Here is a 26,104-nt window from a genome sequence, read left to right on the forward strand (position 1 = left end):
CATAGCTGCTTTAATCTCTGCGAGTCAGTGAAACGGTGAGACTCTAATTTTGCACCATCTTGGGTATTTTGCTGGAACTGTTCTATATGTTATTATCTGTTCATGGTTCAACAAAGTGTTGCCACACTGTTTTATCCTCACCCTGTGTTGTCTGAGTAGTATTGTGCCCACAGTAAAAGGAGAGCGGACATTCAGTGGAATGATCTCTGGTCCATGCGGTCTTGAGCAGTGGACTAGAGCACAAGCTCATGCCTGTGTCTCCACAATATACTTTTGAGTGTAATATATAACCTCCCCTTCTAAAAACATTAATAAAAATAATTGGACAGAGAAGACAAAGCACTTACTGATGGCTTTATTGATTAATTTCCCCCTCTCCTTCCACAGTTCAGTCTCCCCCACCTCTTCCACTACAGCTCCCTCATTGGTGATCTCTCCTCCCACATCTCCTGCTGTCCATCTTACTTGACACTGCTTTCCTTGGCTAACAGTATCAGTAAAACAGTCTATAAGTGCTCTGCCTTCTCAATCACTGCTGCCCCTGCAGAGAGCAACAGTTGTGATGAGTTTGCCATTTATTTGAATGCTTCCTGCTCAGGGAAGGGCAGAGATGAGTAAAAAAGTGATCACAATTTTTTTTTTTTAAATCCTTTTTTATGACCTTTTTTGCCAGATGCATTTTTGTCTCTCTGGCATGCTTGAATAGATCTGCAAAGATATAGATCGATATTGGGTAGATAGATATCCATAAGATATTTAATTAGTGTCATGCGTGTGTAGTTTACTGTACCTGTATTAACCTAATAAATAAATAATTGAAAAAACAACCTGGGGTCCCCAGTTTTCATCAGTAGTGGTAGTTGGGGTTGATGGCAGGTGTGATTTGCCAAAAATTACATCTGCACTCAATCCCGGGGGTTAGTAATGGAAAGGCATCTATCAGACACCTCAATTACTAACCCAGTAATAAAAAAACACTATATTTGCATAAAGACTCCCCCTCATTTTCCCTCGTTCACAAATTTATTAAAAAAAAAATAAAATAAAAATCCCGTGCAGGTCTGCAGTAATCCATAGAATCCGAAGGAGTCCAGAAAAGGATAACTGAAAACATAAAAAGAAAAAAGCATGAGACTGTCCGTCGGTCACCAATTTCTTACTGAAAATGTTGCAACAAAGGACCAATATAACGTCACGGGTGTGTCAGATGTTGTGAATTCTGTGGCTGAATTCACTCCTGTGGTCACAAGTGGTACTGCAGCTTCTGAGCTTCCTCCCTCAGGTGTTCTGGTGAGCTCGTTGGCTGCTTTGTTATTTAACTCCACCTGATTCTGTCTTCCTTGCTCCTTGTCAATGTTCCAGTGTTGGATCTGAGCTTCTGGATCTTTCCTGTGGCCTGCTGCTCTGCTTACATAGTAACATAGTAACATAGTAACATAGTTAGTAAGGCCGAAAAAAGACATTTGTCCATCCAGTTCAGCCTATATTCCATCATAATAAATACCCAGATCTACGTCCTTCTACAGAACCTAATAATTGTATGATACAATATTGTTCTGCTCCAGGAAGACATCCAGGCCTCTCTTGAACCCCTCGACTGAGTTCGCCATCACCACCTCCTCAGGCAAGCAATTCCAGATTCTCACTGCCCTAACAGTAAAGAATCCTCTTCTATGTTGGTGGAAAAACCTTCTCTCCTCCAGACGCAAAGAATGCCCCCTTGTGCCCGTCACCTTCCTTGGTATAAACAGATCCTCAGTGAGATATTTGTATTGTCCCCTTATATACTTATACATGGTTATTAGATCGCCCCTCAGTCGTCTTTTTTCTAGACTAAATAATCCTAATTTTGCTAATCTATCTGGGTATTGTAGGTCTCCCATCCCCTTTATTAATTTTGTTGCCCTCCTTTGTACTCTCTCTAGTTCCATTATATCCTTCCTGAGCACCGGTGCCCAAAACTGGACACAGTACTCCATGTGCGGTCTAACTAGGGATTTGTACAGAGGCAGTATAATGCTCTCATCATGTGTATCCAGACCTCTTTTAATGCACCCCATGATCCTGTTTGCCTTGGCAGCTGCTGCCTGGCACTGGCTGCTCCAGGTAAGTTTATCATTAACTAGGATCCCCAAGTCCTTCTCCCTGTCAGATTTACCCAGTGGTTTCCCGTTCAGTGTGTAATGGTGATATTGATTCCCTCTTCCCATGTGTATAACCTTACATTTATCATTGTTAAACCTCATCTGCCACCTTTCAGCCCAAGTTTCCAACTTATCCAGATCCATCTGTAGCAGAATACTATCTTCTCTTGTATTAACTGCTTTACATAGTTTTGTATCATCTGCAAATATCGATATTTTACTGTGTAAACCTTCTACCAGATCATTAATGAATATGTTGAAGAGAACAGGTCCCAATACTGACCCCTGCGGTACCCCACTGGTCACAGCGACCCAGTTAGAGACTATACCATTTATAACCACCCTCTGCTTTCTATCACTAAGCCAGTTACTAACCCATTTACACACATTTTCCCCCAGACCAAGCATTCTCATTTTGTGTACCAACCTCTTGTGCGGCACGGTATCAAACGCTTTGGAAAAATCGAGATATACCACGTCCAATGACTCACCGTGGTCCAGCCTATAGCTTACCTCTTCATAAAAACTGATTAGATTGGTTTGACAGGAGCGATTTCTCATAAACCCATGCTGATATGGAGTTAAACAGTTATTCTCATTAAGATAATCCAGAATAACATCCCTCAGAAACCCTTCAAATATTTTACCAACAATAGAGGTTAGACTTACTGGCCTATAATTTCCAGGTTCACTTTTAGAGCCCTTTTTGAATATTGGCACCACATTTGCTATGCGCCAGTCCTGCGGAACAGACCCTGTCGCTATAGAGTCACTAAAAATAAGAAATAATGGTTTATCTATTACATTACTTAGTTCTCTTAGTACTCGTGGGTGTATGCCATCCGGACCCGGAGATTTATCTATTTTAATCTTATTTAGCCGGTTTCGCACCTCTTCTTGGGTTAGATTGGTGACCCTTAATATAGGGTTTTCATTGTTTCTTGGGATTTCACCTAGCATTTCATTTTCCACCGTGAATACCGTGGAGAAGAAGGTGTTTAATATGTTAGCTTTTTCCTCGTCATCTACAACCATTCTTTCCTCACTATTTTTTAAGGGGCCTACATTTTCAGTTTTTATTCTTTTACTATTGATATAGTTGAAGAACAGTTTGGGATTAGTTTTACTCTCCTTAGCAATGTGCTTCTCTGTTTCCTTTTTGACAGCTTTAATTAGTTTTTTAGATAAAGTATTTTTCTCCCTATAGTTTTTTAGAGCTTCAATGGTGCCATCCTGCTTTAGTAGTGCAAATGCTTTCTTTTTACTGTTAATTGCCTGTCTTACTTCTTTGTTTAGCCACATTGGGTTTTTCCTATTTCTAGTCCTTTTATTCCCACAAGGTATAAACCGCTTACACTGCCTATTTAGGATGTTCTTAAACATTTCCCATTTATTATCTGTATTCTCATTTCTGAGGATATTGTCCCAGTCTACCAGATTAAGGGCATCTCTAAGCTGTTCAAACTTTGCCTTCCTAAAGTTCAATGTTTTTGTGACTCCCTGACAAGTCCCCCTAGTGAAAGACAGGTGAAACTGCACAATATTGTGGTCGCTATTTCCTAAATGCCCAACCACCTGCAGATTTGTTATTCTGTCAGGTCTATTAGATAGTATTAGGTCTAAAAGTGCTGCTCCTCTGGTTGGATTCTGCACCAATTGTGAAAGATAATTTTTCTTGGTTATTAGCAGAAACCTGTTGCCTTTATGGGTTTCACAGGTTTCTGTTTCCCAGTTAATATCCGGGTAGTTAAAGTCCCCCATAACCAGGACCTCATTATGGGTTGCAGCTTCATCTATCTGCTTTAGAAGTAGACTTTCCATGCTTTCTGTTATATTTGGGGGTTTGTAACAGACCCCAATGAGAATTTTGTTACCATTTTTCCCTCCATGAATTTCAACCCATATGGACTCGACATCCTCATTCCCTTCGCTAATATCCTCCCTTAAAGTGGACTTTAGACAAGACTTTACATAGAGACAAACCCCTCATCCTCTCCGATTTTTACGATCCTTTCTAAACAGACTGTAACCCTGTAAGTTAACTGCCCAGTCATAGCTTTCATCTAACCATGTCTCGGTTATTCCCACTATGTCAAAGTTACCTGTAGATATTTCTGCTTCTAGTTCTTCCATCTTGTTTGTCAGGCTTCTGGCGTTTGCGAGCATGCAGTTTAGAGGATTTTGTTTTGTTCCAATCTCCTCGCTGTGGATTGTTTTAGAAATGTTCTTACCTCCCTTCTGAGTATGTTTTCCTGGGTCGTCTTTGTTCGAGTCTAATGTTTTTCTTCCCGTCCCCTCTTCTTCTAGTTTAACGCCCTCCTGATGAGTGTAGCGAGTCTTCTGGCGAATGTGTGTTTCCCAGGTTTGTTGAGGTGTAGTCCGTCTCTGGCGAGGAGTCCATCATACCAGTAATTCACACCGTGGTCCAGGAATCCAAATCCTTGTTGTCTGCACCATCGTCTTAGCCAGTTGTTTGCATCAAGGATCCTGTTCCATCTCCTGGTGCCATGCCCGTCTACTGGAAGGATAGAAGAAAAAACTACCTGTGCATCCAGTTCCTTTACTTTCTTCCCCAACTCTTCAAAGTCCTTGCAGATTGTCGGTAGGTCCTTCCTTGCCGTGTCATTGGTGCCAACATGTATCAGAAGAAATGGGTGGACGTCCTTGGAGCTGAAGAGCTTTGGTATCCTATCGGTCACAAGACAAGATAAGATAAGTGCTTCTTTGTTTTTGTTGCTACTTTTTCTGTCCAGCTTGTCATTTCGTTTTGCTGGAAGCTCTGAGACGCAAAGGGTGTACCGCCGTGCCGTTAGTTCGGCACGGTGGGTCTTTTTTGCCCCCTTTGCGTGGTTTTTTGCTTTAGGGTTTTTTGTAGACTGCAAAGTTCTCTTTGCTATCCTCGCTCTATCTAGAATATCGGGCCTCACTTTGCTGAATCTATTTCATCCCTACGTTTGTCTTTTCATCTTGCTAACAGTCATTATATGTGGGGGGCTGCCTTTTCCTTTGGGGTATTTCTCTGAGGCAAGTCAGGCTTGTTTTTCTATCTTCAGGCTAGTCGGCTCCTCAGGCTGTGCCGAGTTGCATAGGTAGTGTCAGGCGCAATCCACAGCTGCCTTTAGTTGTGTTTAGGTTAGGTTCAGGTATTGCGGTCTACAGAGATTCCATGTCTCAGAGCTCGTTCTATTGTTTTTGGGTTCTTGTCAGATCACTGTATGTGCTCTTATTGCTGGCACACTGTGTCACTGGATTGCCGACATAATAGTACAAGGAGCCTACCTAATGATTCTCAATAGAGGGAAAAAAGAAGTTCTGACATCATTTTTTTTTCTCAGCTCTGTGTTCAGTCTTTTTTTTCCCCTAGACATTTGGGTGTTTCAGGACACAGGTGTGGACATGGATATTCAGGGTCTGTGCTCTTCAATGGATAATCTCGTTACACATGTACAAAGGATTCAAGATACTATTGATCAGAAATCTATGTTAGAACCAAGAATTCCTATTCCTGATTTGTTTTTTGGTGATAGAACTAAGTTTCTTAATTTCAAAAATAATTGTAAGCTATTTCTGGCCTTGAAACCTCATTCTTCTGGTAATCCTATTCAACAGGTTTTGATTATTATTTCTTTTTTGCGCGGCGACCCTCAGGACTCGGCATTTTCTCTTGCGCCAGGAGACCCTGCATTGAGTAATGTCAATGCGTTTTTCCTGGCGCTCGGATTACTTTACGATGAGCCTAATTCAGTGGATCAGGCTGAGAAAAATTTGCTGGCTTTGTGCCAGGGTCAGGATGATATAGAAGTATATTGTCAGAAATTTAGGAAGTGGTCAGTACTCACTCTGTGGAATGAATCTGCGCTGGCAGCTTTGTTCAGAAAGGGTCTCTCTGAGGCTCTTAAGGATGTCATGGTGGGTTTTCCTATGCCTGCTGGTTTGAATGAGTCTATGTCTTTGGCCATTCAGATCGGTCGACGCTTGCGCGAGCGTAAATCTGTGCACCATTTGGCGGTATTGTCTAAGATTAAACCTGAGCCTATGCAGTGCGATAGGACTATGACCAGAGTTGAACGGCAAGAACACAGACGTCTGAATGGTCTGTGTTTCTACTGTGGTGATTCCACTCATGCTATTTCTGATTGTCCTAAGCGCACTAAGCGGTTCGATAGGTCTGCCGTCATTGATACTGTACAATCCAAATTCCTTCTGTCCATTACCTTGATATGCTCTTTGTCATCGTATTCTGTCATGGCGTTTGTGGATTCAGGCGCTGCCCTGGATCTGATGGATTTGGATTATGCTAAACGTTGTGGGTTTTTCTTGGAGCCTTTGCGGTGTCCTATTCCGTTGAGAGGAATTGATGCTACACCTTTGGCCAAGAATAAACCTCAGTACTGGACCCAGCTGACCATGTGCATGGCTCCTGCACATCAGGAAGTTATTCGCTTCCTGGTGCTACATAATCTGCATGATGTGGTCGTGTTGGGGTTGCCATGGCTGCAAACCCATAATCCAGTATTGGATTGGAACTCTATGTCGGTATCCAGCTGGGGTTGTCAGGGGGTACATGGTGATGTTCCATTTTTGTCTATTTCGTCATCCACTCCTTCTGAGGTCCCAGAGTTCTTGTCTGATTATCAGGATGTATTTGAAGAGCCCAAGTCCGATGCCCTACCTCCGCATAGGGATTGTGATTGTGCTATCAATTTGATTCCTGGTAGTAAATTCCCTAAAGGTCGATTATTTAATTTATCCATGCCTGAACACGCCGCTATGCGCAGTTATGTGAAGGAATCCCTGGAGAAGGGACATATTCGCCCATCGTCATCACCACTGGGAGCAGGGTTCTTTTTTGTAGCCAAGAAGGATGGTTCGCTGAGACCGTGTATTGATTACCGCCTTCTTAATAAGATCACTGTTAAATTTCAGTATCCCTTGCCATTGTTATCTGACTTGTTTGCTCGGATTAAGGGGGCTAGTTGGTTCACTAAGATAGATCTTCGTGGTGCGTATAATCTGGTGAGAATCAGGCAAGGAGATGAATGGAAAACTGCATTTAATACGCCCGAGGGTCACTTTGAGTATCTAGTGATGCCGTTCGGACTTGCCAATGCTCCATCTGTGTTTCAGTCTTTTATGCATGACATCTTCCGTGAGTATCTGGATAAATTCCTAATTGTTTACTTGGATGACATTTTGATCTTCTCAAATGATTGGGACTCTCATGTGAAGCAGGTCAGAATGGTTTTCCAGGTCCTGCGTGCTAATTCTTTGTTTGTGAAGGGATCAAAGTGTCTCTTCGGTGTGCAGAAAGTTTCATTTTTGGGGTTCATCTTTTCCCCTTCTACTATCGAGATGGATCCAGTTAAGGTCCAAGCCATCCAGGATTGGACTCAGCCGACATCTCTGAAAAGTCTGCAAAAATTCCTGGGCTTTGCTAATTTTTATCGTCGCTTCATCTGTAATTTTTCTAGCATTGCCAAACCATTGACCGATTTGACCAAGAAGGGTGCTGATTTGGTTAATTGGTCTTCTGCTGCTGTGGAAGCTTTTCAGGAGTTGAAGCATCGTTTTTGTTCTGCCCCTGTGTTGTGTCAACCAGATGTTTCTCTTCCGTTCCAGGTCGAGGTTGATGCTTCTGAGATTGGAGCAGGGGCGGTTTTGTCACAGAGAGGTTCTGGTTGCTCAGTGTTGAAACCATGTGCTTTCTTTTCCAGGAAGCTTTCGGCTGCTGAGCGTAATTATGATGTGGGCAACCGAGAGTTGCTGGCCATGAAGTGGGCATTCGAGGAATGGCGTCATTGGCTTGAAGGAGCTAAGCATCGTGTGGTGGTATTGACTGATCATAAGAACCTTACTTATCTCGAGTCTGCCAAGCGCTTGAATCCTAGACAGGCCGGTTGGTCGTTATTTTTTGCCCGCTTCGATTTTGTGATTTCGTACCTTCCGGGCTCTAAAAATGTGAAGGCGGATGCTCTGTCTAGGAGTTTTGTGGCCGACTCTCCGGGTTCATCTGAGCCGGCGAGTATCCTCAAGGAAGGAGTCATTGTGTCTGCCATCTCCCCTGATTTTCGGTGAGTGTTGCAAAAATTTCAGGCTAATAAACCTGATCGTTGTCCGGCAGAGAAACTGTTCGTCCCTGATAGGTGGACTAGTAAAGTTATCTCTGAACTTCATTGTTCGGTGTTGGCTGGTCATCCTGGAATCTTTGGTACCAGAGAGTTAGTGGCTAGATCCTTCTGGTGGCCATCTCTGTCACGGGATGTACGTACTTTTGTGCAGTCCTGTGGGATTTGTGCTAGGGCTAAACCCTGCTGTTCACGTGCCAGTGGGTTGCTTTTGCCCTTGCCGGTCCCAAAGAGGCCTTGGACACATATTTAGATGGATTTCATTTCTGACCTTCCCGTTTCTCAAAAGATGTCAGTCATTTGGGTGGTCTGTGATCGCTTTTCTAAAATGGTCCATCTGGTGCCCTTGGTTAAATTGCCTTCCTCCTCTGATTTGGTGCCTTTGTTCTTCCAGCATGTGGTTCGTTTGCATGGCATTCCTGAGAATATTGTTTCTGACAGAGGTTCCCAGTTTGTTTCAAGATTTTGGCGAGCCTTTTGTGGTAGGATGGGCATTGACCTATCTTTTTCCTCGGCTTTCCATCCTCAGACTAATGGCCAGACCGAACGAACCAATCAGACCTTGGAAACATATCTGAGATGTTTTGTTTCTGCTGACCAGGATGATTGGGTGTCCTTTTTGCCGTTGGCTGAGTTCGCCCTTAATAATCGGGCCAGCTCGGCTACCTTGGTCTCTCCATTTTTCTGCAATTCTGGGTTCCATCCTCGTTTCTCTTCAGGACAGGTTGAGTCTTCGGACTGTCCTGGTGTGGATTCTGTGGTGGACAGGTTGCAGCAGATCTGGACTCAGGTAGTGGACAATTTGACCTTGTCCCAGGAGAAGGCTCAACTTTTCGCTAATCGCAGACGCCGTGTGGGTCCCCGACTTCGTGTTGGGGATCTGGTTTGGTTATCTTCTCGTCATATTCCTATGAAGGTTTCCTCTCCTAAATTTAAACCTCATTTTATTGGTCCGTATAGGATTTCTGAGATTCTCAATCCTGTGTCTTTTCGTCTGACCCTCCCAGACTCCTTTTCCATACATAATGTATTCCATAGGTCGTTGTTGCGGAGATACGTGGCACCTATGGTTCCATCTGTTGAGCCTCCTGCCCCGGTTTTGGTGGAGGGGGAATTGGAGTATATTGTGGAGAAAATTTTGGATTCCCGTGTTTCTAGACAGAAACTCCAGTATCTGGTTAAATGGAAGGGTTATGCTCAGGAAGATAATTCCTGGGTTTTTGCCTCTGATGTCCATGCTCCAGATCTTGTTCGTGCCTTTCATGTGGCTCATCCTGGTCGGCCTGGGGGCTCTGGTGAGGGTTCGGTGACCCCTCCTCAAGGGGGGGGTACTGTTGTGAATTCTGTGGCTGAATTCACTCCTGTGGTCACAAGTGGTACTGCAGCTTCTGAGCTTCCTCCCTCAGGTGTTCTGGTGAGCTCGTTGGCTGCTTTGTTATTTAACTCCACCTGATTCTGTCTTCCTTGCTCCTTGTCAATGTTCCAGTGTTGGATCTGAGCTTCTGGATCTTTCCTGTGGCCTGCTGCTCTGCTTAGATAAGTGCTTCTTTGTTTTTGTTGCTACTTTTTCTGTCCAGCTTGTCATTTCGTTTTGCTGGAAGCTCTGAGATGCAAAGGGTGTACCGCCGTGCCGTTAGTTCGGCACGGTGGGTCTTTTTTGCCCCCTTTGCGTGGTTTTTTGCTTTAGGGTTTATTGTAGACTGCAAAGTTCTCTTTGCTATCCTCGCTCTATCTAGAATATCGGGCCTCACTTTGCTGAATCTATTTCATCCCTACGTTTGTCTTTTCATCTTGCTAACAGTCATTATATGTGGGGGGCTGCCTTTTCCTTTGGGGTATTTCTCTGAGGCAAGTCAGGCTTGTTTTTCTATCTTCAGGCTAGTCAGCTCCTCAGGCTGTGCCGAGTTGCATAGGTAGTGTCAGGCGTAATCCACAGCTGCCTTTAGTTGTGTTTAGGTTAGGTTCAGGTATTGCGGTCTACAGAGATTCCACGTCTCAGAGCTCGTTCTATTGTTTTTGGGTTCTTGTCAGATCACTGTATGTGCTCTGATTGCTGGCACACTGTGTCACTGGATTGCCGACATAACAGTCAGATGCAACAGACAGTCTCTCTGCATCTGGCTGCATTTGGCATTACAGTTGCCTTCTTAATCATTATGACTTTTGGACCCAGTGGCAACCTCTCTCCAGCTGTAATTGACACACCTGGACCTGGGTGTTTATAGACTCTCAGTCTGCTTCAGGGAGCCACCGGTGATATTCACATTTTCCCTTGTTAAGGCTTGGAGCTATAGCAGTCAGCTTACTTCCTCTCTGGTGCTCTTGGAGGACATTTGGTGTTAGCTCTTTGGAGTCTGCTCAAGCTAAGTATCTTCCCATTGTTTGTCTCCCTTCTTGTCTTTAGTATACAGTGGGGACTGATTAAATGCTTATCCCCCTTACCTATTAAGGTCCTAGCACTAGGGATATACAGGGCTTAAGTTTCCTGCTCAGCGATTGGTGTGGAACCAATATAGGGACGGTAGGGTAGGCATGTGCTATTAAATCTGCCTAGGGGTCTCCACTAAATCTGCCTCGGGGTCTCCACTCCCCTTTTCCCTAGTGTTTGTGCTTCCTTCCCCTTATCCCCTCGTGTTGCACTTAGTCTTTCCACACTGAGCTTGACATATAATCCATGTTCCTCGAATCTGTCTCTGTCTCCGACAGCACTCAGTGAAACTCGGTGGCTCTGATGGTCATTGTAGTCAGTAACCAGCACCTGTGAATAGTGGTCACTTTTACTGCTTTTCACAGATGCCGGAGACAGATTCAAGGAACATGGATTACTTCGTACCTGCATGTTAACATTTTCGGTAATAAATTGGTGATCGATGGACAGCCTCTTGTGTTCCTGTCTTTTTATGTTTTTCAGGTATCCTTTTGTGGACTACTTCGGACTGGTTGGATAACTTCGAACCTGCATTTAATTTTTTTTGTCAATAAATTGGTGAATGAGGGATAGTGTGGGGGAGTCTTTATTCAAATACAGTATTTTTGTCATGATCCATTCCAGGGTTTAGTCCTGTCTGCTCTTTTTCCGGGCGGATCATGTCAAGGGTGGATCATGTCAAGGGTTAACTTTGCTCTGCCTCATTCTGGGTTCAGGTTTGCTATTTAGCTCCCAGGCATCCTGCTGGAGGTGTCAGCTATAGTTCTGCCTACGGCTTGTGAACCTGACTCTGGTAACTCTTGATTTGTCCTGCTGTGATCCCTGACTTGTCCCGTGTCTGTTGACTCTCTCTGTCTGCCCTTTTCCCAGCGTTTCTCTGTTTGTCAGTTTGATTCTCTGGTTCCTGACTTCGCTCATATTCGGACATGCTTCTGCTTTCTGACTTTGTCTTATCCACTTCTTACTGCTGCTGAACCTCCTGGCTTGTTTCTGACCACGTTTACTGCTTTTCCCTTTTGGTACTTCTGCCTCTGATTGTATTTTGACTCAGCTTGTCTGACCACTCTCTCGCCACTTGGTGGCACCTGTGCTGCTGCTCTGTGGTGCTTCTCTGTGTACGCAGTCTCACTTCTCTCTTAAGCTCCCTCTGGTGGAGGTTGCATTATACTGCACTGCAGCAGCATGACAGTCTTTTTCTGTGTTTTTTTATTATTGGGTTAATAATGGGGTGTTCTGATAGATACCTCTCCATTACTGACCTCAAGGCTTGATGCCAGTTGACATTGACCCCAACTACCATTACCCCGATTGTCACCACACCAGGGCATCAGGAAGAGCTAGGCAAATCACCAGAATTGGCACATCTAATGTGGTGCGCCAGTTCTGAGGTAGCTGTAGGCTGGTATTTTTATGCTGGAAAGGGCCTAAAACCAGGGAGCAACCAGTCTAATAATATCAGCTCACAGCTGTGTTCTTTACCTTTGCTAGTAATCAAAAATGGGGGGATCCAACGTCAATTTTTCATATATTTATTAACAAGTACAGTAAACTATCGTATTTTTTGGACTATAAGACACACTTTTTCCCCATTTTTTTTTTAGGTTTTCAGTTATGCCAAACTTCTTCCAATTTGAATGATGGTTTGAACTGTGCTTCGTGAGATGTTCAGAACTTGGGCTATTTTTTTTATTACCTAACCCTGCTTTACTTCATAACTTTATTCCTGACCTGTATTGCATGTTCCTTGGTTTTCATGTTGTTGTTGTTTGATGCCTAATGTTCTCAAACAAACCTCTGAGGCCTTCACATAACAGCTGTAGTTATACTGAGAATAAATTACACACAGGTGGACTCAATTTACCAATTGTGACTTCTGGAGGCACTTGGTCACTTAGGGAAAAAATAGGGGTATGAGACTTCAGGGGGCTGAATAGAAATGCACTTCTCAATTTTCAGATTTATATTTTTTAACCCCTTTCTGACATCTGACATACTATCCCGTTGAGGTGACCCGGGCCCGTAAGACCATTGACGCGATAGTACGTCATATGCGATCAGTCGCGCTCACGGGGGGAGCGCGGCCGATCGTGGCTGGGTGTCAGCTGACTATCACAGCTGACATCCGACACTATGTGCCAGGAGTGGTCATGGACCGCTCTCGGCACATTAACCCCTGGAACACTGTGATCAAACATGATCGCAGCGTTCCGGTGGCATGGGGAAGCATCGCGCAAGGAGGGGGCTCCCTGTGTGCTTCCCTGAAACCCTCAGAACAATGCGATGTGATCGCGTTGTTCTGAGGTTCTCCTCCCTGCAGGCCCCAGATCCAAGATGGGGGTGGGGATCCTTCCGAGTCCTGCAGGGAGGTGGCTTGCGAGCGCCTGCTGAGAGCAACCTCTGAGCTCCGCCACCTCTTTCTCAAAGGCACCCACACGGCACTCAGCAGCCTGTCTCCGAAGCTCCTCTTGCTTCAAACGTGATTCTAGCGTCTCCTGGACCCTCCTCAGCTCGCTTCCTCCATTGTCATGATCCCAATGGCAGGGGATCACTAAAGGACAAGCACAGATACAAACAAGCTCTAGGGCGATGGAACCTGAGCTGACCGCGACCCTGAACCTAACACACAAATAAAAGTAGCCGGGGAACGTGCCTACGATGATCCTAGACGTCTCGCTCCAGCCGAAGATCTAACTTCCCCTATTAGAAGAAACACAGACCTCTCTTGCCTCCAGAGAAATCCCCCACAGAAATAGCAGCCCCCCACATATAATGACGGTGAAATGAGAGGAAAGCACATACGCAGTATGAAAACAGTTTCAGCAAAATGAGGCCCGCTAAAGCTAGATAGCAGAGGATACAAAAATGAACTGCGCGGTCAGCGAAAAACCCTTCAAAAAACCATCCTGAAATTACTTGAACTCATGTGCCAACTCATGGTACATGAGGAGCAATTTCAGCCCACTAGAGCAACCAGCAGCAAGAATCACATATCTGCAGGCTGGACTAAAAACCAAATAAAGCAAAACACCAAAACAGGAAAATCCAAACTTAGCTTGACCAGAAGGTTCTAGGAGCAGGGAGCAGAGGTAACAAGACACACTGGATACATTGCTAACCGGCGAGGAAATGCCAGCAAAGCCAGGTTAAATAGGAAACTCCCATATCCTGATGGAACAGGTGGAACCCAGAGACCCAGGAAAGACAAGTCACCCAGTACCATCAGTAACCACCAGAGGGAGCCCAAAAACAGAACTCACAACAGTACCCCCCCTTGAGGAGGGGTCACCGAACCCTCACGAGAACCACCAGGGCGACCAGGATGAGCCCTATGAAAAGCGCGAACCAAATCATCAGCATGAACATCCGAGGCAACCACCCAAGAATTATCCTCCTGACCATAACCCTTCCACTTGACCAAATACTGGAGTTTCCGTCTGGAAACATGAGAATCCAAGATCTTCTCCACAACATACTCCAATTCTCCCTCCACCAGCACTGGAGCAGGAGGCTCAAGCGAAGGAACAACAGGTACCTCATACTTCCGCAACAACGACCGATGGAACACATTATGAATAGCAAACGATGCCGGGAGATCCAAACGAAACGACACAGGGTTAAGAATTTCCAAGATCCTATAGGGACCGATGAACCGAGGCTTGAACTTAGGAGAAGAGACCTTCATAGGAACAAAACGAGAAGACAACCACACCAAGTCACCAACAAGAAGTCGAGGACCCACGCGGCGACGGCGATTAGCAAACTGCTGAGCCTTCTCCTGGGACAACTTCAAATTGTCCACCACATGACTCCAAATCCGATGCAACCTATCCACCACCATGTCCACTCCAGGACAATCAGAAGGTTCCACCTGACCAGAGGAAAAACGAGGATGAAACCCCGAATTACAAAAGAAAGGAGAAACCAAGGTAGCAGAACTAGCCCGATTATTAAGGGCAAACTCGGCCAGCGGCAAAAAGGTAACCCAGTCATCCTGATCAGCAGAAACAAAACACCTTAAATAAGTTTCCAAGGTCTGATTAGTTCGTTCAGTCTGGCCATTCGTCTGAGGATGGAATGCAGACGAAAAGGACAAATCAATGCCCATCTTAGCACAGAACGTCCGCCAAAATCTAGACACAAACTGGGATCCCCTGTCAGAAACGATGTTCTCAGGAATCCCATGCAAACGAACCACATTCTGAAAAAACAGAGGGACCAACTCAGAGGAGGAAGGCAACTTAGGCAAGGGTACCAGATGAACCATTTTAGAAAAGCGATCACACACAACCCAGATGACGGACATTTTTTGAGAGACAGGGAGATCCGAAATAAAGTCCATGGAAATGTGCGTCCAAGGCCTCTTCGGGATAGGCAAAGGTGACAACAATCCACTGGCCCGAGAACAGCAAGGCTTAGCCCGAGCACAAACCTCACAAGACTGCACAAAAGAACGCACATCCCTCGACAAGGAAGGCCACCAAAAAGACCTGGCCACCAAGTCTCTAGTACCAAATATTCCAGGATGACCTGCCAACGCAGAAGAATGGACCTCGGAGATGACTCTACTGGTCCAATTATCCGGAACAAACAGTCTCTCAGGCGGACAACGATCAGGTTTACCCGCCTGAAACTCCTGCAAAGCACGTCGCAAGTCTGGGGAGACAGCAGACAAAATCACCCCATCCCTAAGGATACCAGAGGGCTCAGAATTTCCAAGGGAGTCAGGCACAAAACTCCTAGAAAGAGCATCCGCATTCACATTCTTTGAACCTGGCAGGTATGAAACCACAAAATTGAAACGAGAGAAAAACAGTGACCAACGAGCCTGTCTAGGATTCAGACGCCTGGCAGACTCAAGGTAAATCAAATTTTTGTGATCAGTCAAGACCACCACACGATGTCTAGCACCCTCTAGCCAATGACGCCACTCCTCAAATGCCCACTTCATGGCCAAAAGTTCCCGATTACCAACATCATAATTCCGCTCAGCCGGCGAAAACTTTCTAGAAAAAAACGCGCATGGCTTCATCACTGAGCCATCGGAGCTTCTCTGTGACAAAACCGCCCCCGCTCCAATCTCGGAAGCATCAACCTCAACCTGAAAAGGGAGCGAAACATCTGGCTGACGCAACACAGGAGCAGAAGAAAACCGGCGCTTAAGTTCCTGAAAGGCCTCCACAGCCGCAGGAGACCAATTAGCAACATCAGCACCCTTCTTAGTCAAATCCGTCAAAGGCTTAACAACACTAGAAAAATTAGTTATAAAACGACGATAGAAATTAGCAAAGCCCAAGAACTTCTGTAGGCTCTTAAGAGATGTAGGCTGCGTCCAGTCACAAATAGCCTCAACCTTGACGGGATCCATCTCAATAGTAGAAGGGGAAAAAATATACCCCAAGAAAGAAATCTTCTGGACTCCAAAGAGACACTTTGAGCCTTTTACAAACAAGGAATTGGCCCGCAGGACCTGAAACACCTTCCTGACCTGCTGAACATGAGACTCCCAGTCATCAGAAAAAACCAAAATATCATCCAAATACACAATCATAAATTTATCCAGATATTCACGGAAAATATCGTGCATAAAGGACTGGAAGACTGAAGGAGCATTAGAAAGTCCGAAAGGCATTACCAAATACTCAAAATGGCCCTCAGGCGTATTAAATGCGGTTTTCCACTCATCACCTTGCTTTATTCGTATAAGATTATACGCACCCCGAAGATCAATCTTAGTGAACCATTTAGCCCCCTTAATGCGAGCAAACAAATCAGTCAACAATGGCAAAGGATACTGATATTTTACGGTAATCTTATTCAAAAGACGATAATCTATACAAGGCCTCGAGGAACCATCTTTTTTGGCCACGAAAAAAAAACCTGCTCCCAAAGGGGACAAAGATGGACGGATATGTCCCTTTTCCAAGGACTCCTTAACATAATCCCGCATAGCAGTATGCTCTGGCACTGACAGATTGAACAAACGACCTTTAGGAAATTTACTGCCTGGAATTAAATTTATAGCACAATCGCAATCCCTGTGAGGAGGAAGCGAACTGAGCTTAGGCTCCTCAAAAACATCCCGATAGTCAGACAAAAACACAGGAATCTCAGAAGGAGTAGATGAAGCGATAGAAATCGGAGGTGCATCATCATGAACCCCCTGACAACCCCAGCTTAACACAGACATTGATTTCCAGTCAAGGACTGGATTATGAGTTTGTAACCATGGCAGACCAAGTACTAGAACATCATGCAAATTATACAGTACCAGGAAGCGAATCACCTCCTGATGAACGGGAGTCATACGCATGGTCACTTGTGTCCAGTACTGAGGTTTATTCATAGCCAAAGGTGTAGAGTCATTCCAGAGGCTCCAGACTAAACCCACAGCGATTGGCAAATGACCAATCCATAAGACTCAGGGCAGCGCCTGAATCCACATAGGCATCGACGGAAATGGATGATAATGAACAAATCAGAGTCACAGACAGAATGAACTTAGACTGTAAAGTACTAATGGCAACAGACTTATCAACCTTTTTTGTGCGTTTAGAGCATGCTGATATAACATGAGCTGAATCACCACAATAAAATCACAACCCTTTTTTCCGCCTATACTCTTGCCGTTCACTTCTGGACTGAATTCTATCACATTGCATTATCTCAGGTGACGGTTCAGACGACACCGCCAAATGATGCACAGGTTTACGCTCCCGTAAACGCCGATCAATCTGAACAGCCATAGTCATAGACTCATTCAGACCAGCAGGCGCAGGGAACCCCACCATAACATCTTTAATGGCCTCAGAAAGGCCATCTCTGAACTTTGCAGCCAGAGCGCACTCATTCCACTGAGTAAGCACCGACCACTTCCGAAATTTTTGACAATAAATTTCTGCTTCATCTTGCCCCTGAGAGAGGGCCAACAAAGCTTTTTCAGCCTGAATCTCTTGGTTAGGTTCCTCATAGAGCAAACCCAATGCCAGAAAAAACGCATCCGCATTAAGCAACGCAGGGTCCCCTGGTGCCAATGTAAATGCCCAATCCTGAGGGTCACCCTGCAGGAAAGATATAATTATCTTGACTTGCTGAGCAGGGTCTCCAGAGGAGCGAGATTTCAAAGAAAGAAACAACTTGCAATTGTTCCTAAAATTCAGAAAACGAGATCTATCTCCAGAAAAAAACTCTAGGACAGGAATTCTAGGTTCAGACATAGGAGCATGTACAACAAAATCCTGTATATTTTGAACCTTAGTGGCAAGATTATTCAGGCTGGAAGCCAAACTCTGGACGTCCATGATAAACAGCTGGGATCAGAGCCATTCAAAGATTAAGAGGAGGAGGAAGTAGCCAGGCTGCAATAAGGCTAAGCAGCAAACTCTGAGGGAAAGAGAAAGAAAAAAAAAAAACTTCCTCAGACTACTTATCCTCCTACTTCAGCCAATGCAATTAACACTTTGTGGGCCGGTTATACTGTCATGATCCCAATGGCAGGGGATCACTAAAGGACAAGCACAGATACAAACAAGCTCTAGGGCGATGGAACCTGAGCTGACCGCGACCCTGAACCTAACACACAAATAAAAGTAGCCGGGGAACGTGCCTACGATGATCCTAAACGTCTCGCTCCAGCCGAAGATCTAACTTCCCCTATTAGAAGAAACACAGACCTCTCTTGCCTCCAGAGAAATCCCCCACAGAAATAGCAGCCCCTCACATATAATGACGGTGAAATGAGAGGAAAGCACATACGCAGTATGAAAACAGTTTCAGCAAAATGAGGCCCGCTAAAGCTAGATAGCAGAGGATACAAAAATGAACTGCGCGGTCAGCGAAAAACCCTTCAAAAAACCATCCTGAAATTACTTGAACTCATGTGCCAACTCATGGTACATGAGGAGCAATTTCAGCCCACTAGAGCAACCAGCAGCAAGAATCACATATCTGCAGGCTGGACTAAGAAACCAAATAAAGCAAAACACCAAAACAGGAAAATCCAAACTTAGCTTGACCAGAAGGTTCTAGGAGCAGGGAGCAGAGGTAACAAGACACACTGGATACATTGCTAACCGGCGAGGAAATGCCAGCAAAGCCAGGTTAAATAGGAAACTCCCATATCCTGATGGAACAGGTGGAACCCAGAGACCCAGGAAAGACAAGTCACCCAGTACCATCAGTAACCACCAGAGGGAGCCCAAAAACAGAACTCACAACACTCCATCCTCTGGATTGGTTAAGCTCTCATCATTTGAGGAGGCATCTATTTCAGGCCCCACTTCTTTGGTGGCCTCCTCCACTTCTGTACCCTTGGTCTTCACCTGGGCTTCAGCAACGGCATCTTCATCCCTCTCTTGGGTATCTCGGTACCCTTGCTCTTCCGCATCAGGTACTATGGAGCTTTCACCAGGTGCAACTGGTTTAACTTCTTTGTGCCCTTTCGTCTCCAGCGACTGGAGGACTTGCCCTTATTTACTGTACTCCCTTACTTCCTCAGAGTCACAGTCACCCCCGGAGTCTGTGTCACACCACACAGTATGGTGAACCCCCAAGTCACTCTCTTTCTGGGCGTCAGCTCCACTCATTTTATTTATCACACCACTACCAGTCATATTGTGGCACTCTTCCGGTGATGTCAGGTCAGTAAGTTGGTCAAGCGCATCCCTTCCGTCTGACCCGTCAATTTTGTGAGGTATCACTGCTTTTAAGTACACAACCTCACCAGCCGAGAGCCCTCCATTCTCCTGCTGTAGAGAAACTCCTCTCTCCAACAGGTCTGTTTACAGCCCCGAGACCCGACCAATTATCAAAGGACAGGGTAAGTTTGAGACTATGGCAACATCATATAATGCAATGTCCCTGTTTGTCTTGAGAGTCACCCTGGCAACTGGATAGTCCTTTGTTATGATAGGCAATTCAGTAACACAATGTACATAGTGATCAGAGCACATACAGTGATCTGACAATAACCCAAAATAATAGAACGAGCTCTGAGACGTGGAAACTCTGTAGACCGCAATTCCTGATCCTCTCCAAACACAACTAAGAGGCAGCTGTGGATTGCGCCTAACGCTCCCTATGCAACTCGGCACAGCCTGAGAAACTAACTAGCCTGAAGATAGAAAAATAAGCCTATCTTGCCTCAGAGAAATACCCCAAAGGAAAAGGCAGCCCCCCACATATAATGACTGTGAGTAAGATGAAAAGACAAACGTAGGGATGAAATAGATTCAGCAAAGTGAGGCCCGATATTCTAGACAGAACGAGGATAGGAAAGATAACTTTGCGGTCTACACAAAACCCTAAAGAAAACCACGCAAAGGGGGCAAAAAGACCCTCCGTACCGAACTAACGGCACGGAGGTACACCCTTTGCGTCCCAGAGCTTCCAGCAAAACAAATAGACAAGCTGGACAGAAAAAATAGCAACAAATAGCAAAGAAGCACTTAGCTATGCAGAGCAGCAGGCCACAGGAATGATCCAGAGAAACACAAGTCCAACACTGGAACATAGACAGGAAGCATGGATCAAAGCATCAGGTGGAGTTAAGTAGAGAAGCAGCTAACGACCTCACCAGATCACCTGAGGGAGGAAACTCAGAAGCTGCAGTACCACTTTCCTCCACAAACGGAAGCTCCCAGAGAGAATCAGCCGAAGTACCACTTGTGACCACAGGAGTGAACTCTGCCACAGAATTCACAACAGTCCTTAGTGACCCCATGGATGCAGATAACCCCAATCTTCCTATTTGGCACTACCCATTCGCTGGGTGCAACCCTCATCAGAGTCACCAAGCTCTCAGAATCGACCATCCCAAATACCTCTTCAGCGTTTATAAGCAGGGCACATGCCCGTAAACTCTCACCGGGTGGATAGCTCACATAGCAGACTGGACACACACAACTCATTGGCCCCGGACAACAGTCAATCTGCGGCACCCCTTTGGGATGCTCCGCCCCTTTTGGGAAACCACCATTCCCCGGGACTCTACCGCCTTTTGGTCAACTATCCCTATTGGGGTTATCGCCCCCTTTTGGGATTCCACCCCCTTTAGGGTCACAACCCCTTTTTCGGCAACTACTACCTTGTGAGATACCACCCCCTTTTGGGACTCCTCCTTTTTTGGCAACCTTCCCTGTTTGGGTTTTCTGAACCCTTTTTTGGGGCAGTACCCCTTTTAGGGACACCACCCCTTCCCAGGGGTACACCCCATGGACTCTCAGGCACCAGTTCACACAGTACAGGAAAAAAAATGTCTCTTTGGGTCGCACTGGCGACATATAATGTGACTGAGGTCTGGTCACAAGGTCTCTAAGTGTGGACCTGAATGGTCTGTGCTGGAAGGTCCCGGAGAGCATATGTGTTGTGAGTGTCATCTCCCTGAAGAGCACGTGGTGGGGCTTTGGACCTGGCTCATGCCAGTGTGTTTTTTTGCAATAAAAAGCATCTTTTAGTCTGTGACAGCTGCCAAACATAAAAACCCGCTATAAATAGTAAATCAAACCCCCCTTTATCACCGCCTTAGTTAGGGGAAAAATAATAATAAAAAAAAATTTGTATTTATTTCCATTTTCCCATAAGGGTTAGGGTTGGGCTAAAGTTAGTGTTAGGCCGGGATCACACATACGCGTGATACGGCCGAGTCTCAGGTGAAATCCCTCCTCTGGCGCCGGCACTTGGGAGTAGAGCGTGCAGCTCCATGTGTTGCTGTGCGGCTGCACGCTCCACTCCGGAGTACCGGCGCCAGAGGAGGGATTTCACCTGTGAGACGCGCCGTATCTCACGTATGTGTGATCCCGGCCTTAGGGTTGGGGCTAAAGTTTTGGTTTGGGCTAAAGTTAGGGTTAGGGTTGTGGCTAAAGTTAGGTTTGGGGCTAAAGTTAGGGTTGGGGTTAGGGTTTGGATTACGTTTACGGTTGCATTAGGGGTGTGTCAGGGTTAGGGCTGTGGTTAGGGTTATGGTTAAGGTTATGATTAGGGTTAGGGGTGTGTTGAGGTTAGGGGTGTGTTCGGGTTAGGGGTGTGTTGGGGGTTAGGATTAGGGTTAGGGGTGTGTTTGGGTTAGGGTTGGAGTTAGAATTGGGGGGTTTCCACTGTTTAGGCACATCAGAGGCTCTGCAAACGCAACGTGATGCCGCAGACCATTCCATCAAAGTCTGCATTCCAAAACGCCACTTCTTCCCTTCAGAGCCGCGACATGTGCCCAAACAGAGGTTTACTCCTACACATGTGGTATCAGCGTACTCAGAACAAATTAGACAACAACTTTTGGGGTCCAATTTCTCCTGTTACCCTTGGGAAAATACAAAACTGGGGGCTAAAATATCATTCTTGTGGAAAAAAATATGATTTTTTATTTTTATGGCTCTACATTATAAACTTCTGTGAAGCATTTGGGAGTTCAAAGTGCTCACCACACATCTAGATAAGTTCCTTAAGGGGTCTACTTTCCAAAATAGTGTCACTTGTGGGGGGTTTCAATGTTTAGGCACATCAGGGGCTCTCCAAACGCGACATGGCGTCCTATCTCAATTCCAGCCAATTTTGCATTGAAAAGTCAAATGGCGCTCCTTCCCTTCTGAGTTCTGCCATGCGCCCAAACAGTGGTTTATCCCCACATATGGGATATCAGCATACTCAGGACAAATTGTACAACTTTTGTGGTCCAATTTCTCCTTTTATCCTTGGTAAAATAAAACAAATTGGATCTGAAGTAATTTTTTTGTGAAAAAAAGTTAAATGTTCATATTTTTTTTAAACATTCCAAAAATTCCTGTGAAGCATCTGAAGGGTTAATAAACTTCTTAAATGTGGGTTTGAGCACCTGGAGGGGTGCAGTTTTTAGAATAGTGTCACTTTTTGATATTTTCTATCATATAGACCCCTAAAAGTGAGTTCAAATGTGATGTGGTCCCTAAAAAAAAAAAAAAAATGGTGTTGTATAAATGAGAAATCACTGGTCAACTTTTAATCCTTATAACTCCCTAACAAAAAATATTGGTTCCAAAATTGGGCTGATGTAAAGTAGACTTATTGGAAATGTTACTTAAGTATTAAGTATTTTGTGTAACATACAGTACAGACCAAAAGTTTGGACACACCTTCTCATTTAAAGATTTTTCTGTATTTTCATGACTATGAAAATTGTAAATTCACACTGAAGGCATCAAAACTATGAATTAACACATGTGGAATTATATACTTAACAAAAAAGTGTGAAACAACTGAAAATATGTCTTATATTCCAAGTTCTTCAATGTAGCCACCTTTTGCTTTGATGACTGCTTTGCACACTCTTGGCATTCTCTTGATGAGCTTCAAGAGGTAGTCACCGGAAATGGTTTTCACCTCACATGTGTGCCCTGTCAGGTTTAATAAGTGGGATTTCTTGCCTTATAAATGGGGTTGGGACCATCAGATGTATTGAGCAGACATCTGGTGGATACACAGCTGACAGTCCTACTGAATAGACTGTTAGAATTTGTATTATGGCAAGAAAAAAGCAGCTAAGTAATGAAAAATGAGTGGCCATCATTACTGTAAGAAATGAAGGTCAGTCATGCCGAAAAATTGGGAAAACTTTGAAAGTGTCCCCAAGTGCAGTTGCAAAAACCATCAAGCGCTACAAAGAAACTGGCTCACATGAGGACCGCCCCAGGAAAGGAAGACCAAGAGTCACCTCTGCTTCTGAGGATAAGTTTATCCCAGTCACCAGCCTCAGAAATCGCAGGTTAACAGCAGCTCAGATTAGAGACCAGGTCAATGCAGTGTCCGGCTTATATCGTATAGTGACGACCATACTATTAAATCAGGCGGGCCGCCAGCACTGCATATGTGCACCCGACAATGTTATGCACCATTGTTTTTTTTTATATGATCATTGCAATATGATCTTTGAACATATTGAAGTGGTATATTTTATTCATTGATAGAAATAAAAAGTGAGGATATGGATGTGAGTAAGCATTATATGTGCAAAGAAGCAATGCTGCAGTACTTCTTTTATATTTGTCTAAGAAGCATTTTGACAAACTGTAAGCTCTATAACGGTTTTCCCTTTGACTTATAGGTCCGAGTATCATGTGCCAATGCTTTGGGATATTTAACATTTAGTAGCCATGCATACCGTCTAATTTTATCGAAATGCAGGAACAAGCCAAAATTGTACGATTTGCTGAAAAATAACCTCAGCAATGAGGCAAAGATCTCCAAAGAATTTACAGAGGAATTTAAAACACAAAGACAAATAGGATTGCCCACACTCAGGTAAATGTTTATGCATTATTGGATATCAAAACATACATACGCAGTGCTTCAAACAAAAAAGTTAACACAACAAAATATTTTTCCATTCTCAGAATTTATAAAACTTTCTTGAGCTTTACTTGTGATAAAAGGAGGGAAAATTATTTAAGAGCACAAGCAGACGTTAAATTTAGTTACATAGTAACATAGTTATTAAGGTTGAAGGAAGACTATAAGTCCATCTAGTTCAACCCGTAGCCTAACCTAACATGCCCTAACATGTTGATCCAGAGGAAGGCAAAAAAAAGTCATGTGGCAAACAGTAAGCTCCACCTTGGGGAAAAAAATTCCTTCCCGACTCCACATACGACAATCAGACTAGTTCCCTGGATCAACGCTCTATCAAGGAATCTAGTGTATATACCCTGTAACATTATACTTTTCCAGAAATGTATCCAGTCCCCTCTTAAATTTAAGTAATGGATCACTCATTACAACATCATACGGCAGAGAGTTCCATAGTCTCACTGCTCTTACAGTAAAGAATCCGCGTCTGTTATTATGCTTAAACCTTTTTTCCTCCAGAGGTAGAGGATGCCCCCTTGTCCCTGTTTCAGGTCTATGATTAAAAAGATCATCAGAAAGGTCTTTGTACTGTCCCCTCATATATTTATACATTAAAATAAGATCACCCCTTAGTCTTCGTTTTTCCAAACTAAATAGCCCCAAGTGTAATAACCTATCTTGGTATTGCAGACCCCCCAGTCCTCTAATAACCTTGGTCGCTCTTCTCTGCACCCGCTCTAGTTCAGCTATGTCTTTCTCATACACCGGAGACCAGAACTGTGCACAGTATTCTAAGTGTGGTAGAACTAGTAACTTGTATAGAGGTAAAATTATGTTCTCCTAATGAGCATCTATGCCTCTTTTAATGCATCCCATTATTTTATTTGCCTTAGTAGCAGCTGCCTGACTCTGGCCACTGAATATGAGTTTGTTATCCACCCATACACCCAGGTCTTTTTCATTGACGGTTTTGCCCAGAGTTTTAGAATTAAGCACATAATTATACATCTTATTACTTCTACCCAAATGCCTGACCTTACATTTAACCCCATTAAAGCTCATTTGCTATTTATCAGCCCAAGCTTCTAGTTTACATAAATCATCCTGTAATATAAAATTGTCCTCCCTTGTATTGATTACCCTGCAGAGTTTAGTGTCATCTGCAAATATTGAAATTCTACTCTGAATGCCCCCTACAAGGTCATTAATAAATATGTTAAAAAGAAGAGGGCCCAACACTGACCCCTGTGGTACCCCACTGCTAACCGCTACCCAGTCCGAGTGTGCTCCATTAATAACCACCCTTTGTTTCCTATCCCTGAGCCAGCTCTCAACCCACTTACACATATTTTCCCCTATGCCCATTATTCTCATTTTATGTATCAACCTTTTGTGTGGCACCGTATCAAAAGCTTTTGAAAAGTCCATATACACTACATCCACTGGGTTCCCTTGGTCCAGTCCGGAACTTACCTCTTCATAGAAGCTGATCAGATTAGTGTGACATGAACGGTCCCTAGTAAACCCGTGCTGATACTGGGTCATGAGGTTATTCCTCCTCAGATACTCCAGCATAGCATCCTTTAGAATGCCCTCCAGGATTTTACCCACAGTAGAGGTTAAGCTTACTGGCCTACAATTTCCGAGTTCAGTTTGTGTCCCCTTTTTGAATATTGGCACCACATTTGCTATACACCAGTCCTGTGGTACAGACCCTGTTATTATGGAGTCTTTAAAGATTAAAAATAATGGTCTATCAATGACTGTACTTAATTCCTGCAGTACTCGGGGGTGTATCCCATCCGGGCCCGGAGATTTGTCAATTTTAGTGATCTTTAGACGCCGCCGCACTTCCTGCTGGGTTAAGCAGGTGACATTTAATTGGGAATTTTTATCACTAGTCATTTTGTCTGCCATCGGATTTTCTTTTGTAAATACTGATGAAAAAAAGTCATTTAGCATATTGGCTTTCTCCTCATCCTCATCCACCATTTCACCCAGACTATTTTTAAGGGGGCCAACACTTTTAGGTGTCGAGTTCCCGCTTCTGCACAAGGGGAATCTCGAGCCATCTCCGCTGCGGTCTCCCATTCTTATCC

At 44.4% G+C, this 26,104-nt stretch overlaps 1 protein-coding gene across 1 annotated transcript in view; it reads left to right on the plus strand.

Annotated features, from left to right (window-relative positions):
• ANKAR (ankyrin and armadillo repeat containing) overlaps nucleotides 1–26,104 on the plus strand; it is a 577,406-nt gene that overhangs the window by 462,182 nt on the left and 89,120 nt on the right. Inside the window, exon 22 of the mRNA XM_069733853.1 lies at nucleotides 23,764–23,960. Coding sequence (XP_069589954.1) covers nucleotides 23,764–23,960 — 197 coding nt within the window. The remainder of the gene's footprint in view (nucleotides 1–23,763; nucleotides 23,961–26,104) is intronic.

The sequence above is a fragment of the Ranitomeya imitator genome, chromosome 7 (genome assembly GCF_032444005.1).
Source record: "Ranitomeya imitator isolate aRanImi1 chromosome 7, aRanImi1.pri, whole genome shotgun sequence".
NCBI lineage: Eukaryota > Metazoa > Chordata > Amphibia > Anura > Dendrobatidae > Ranitomeya > Ranitomeya imitator.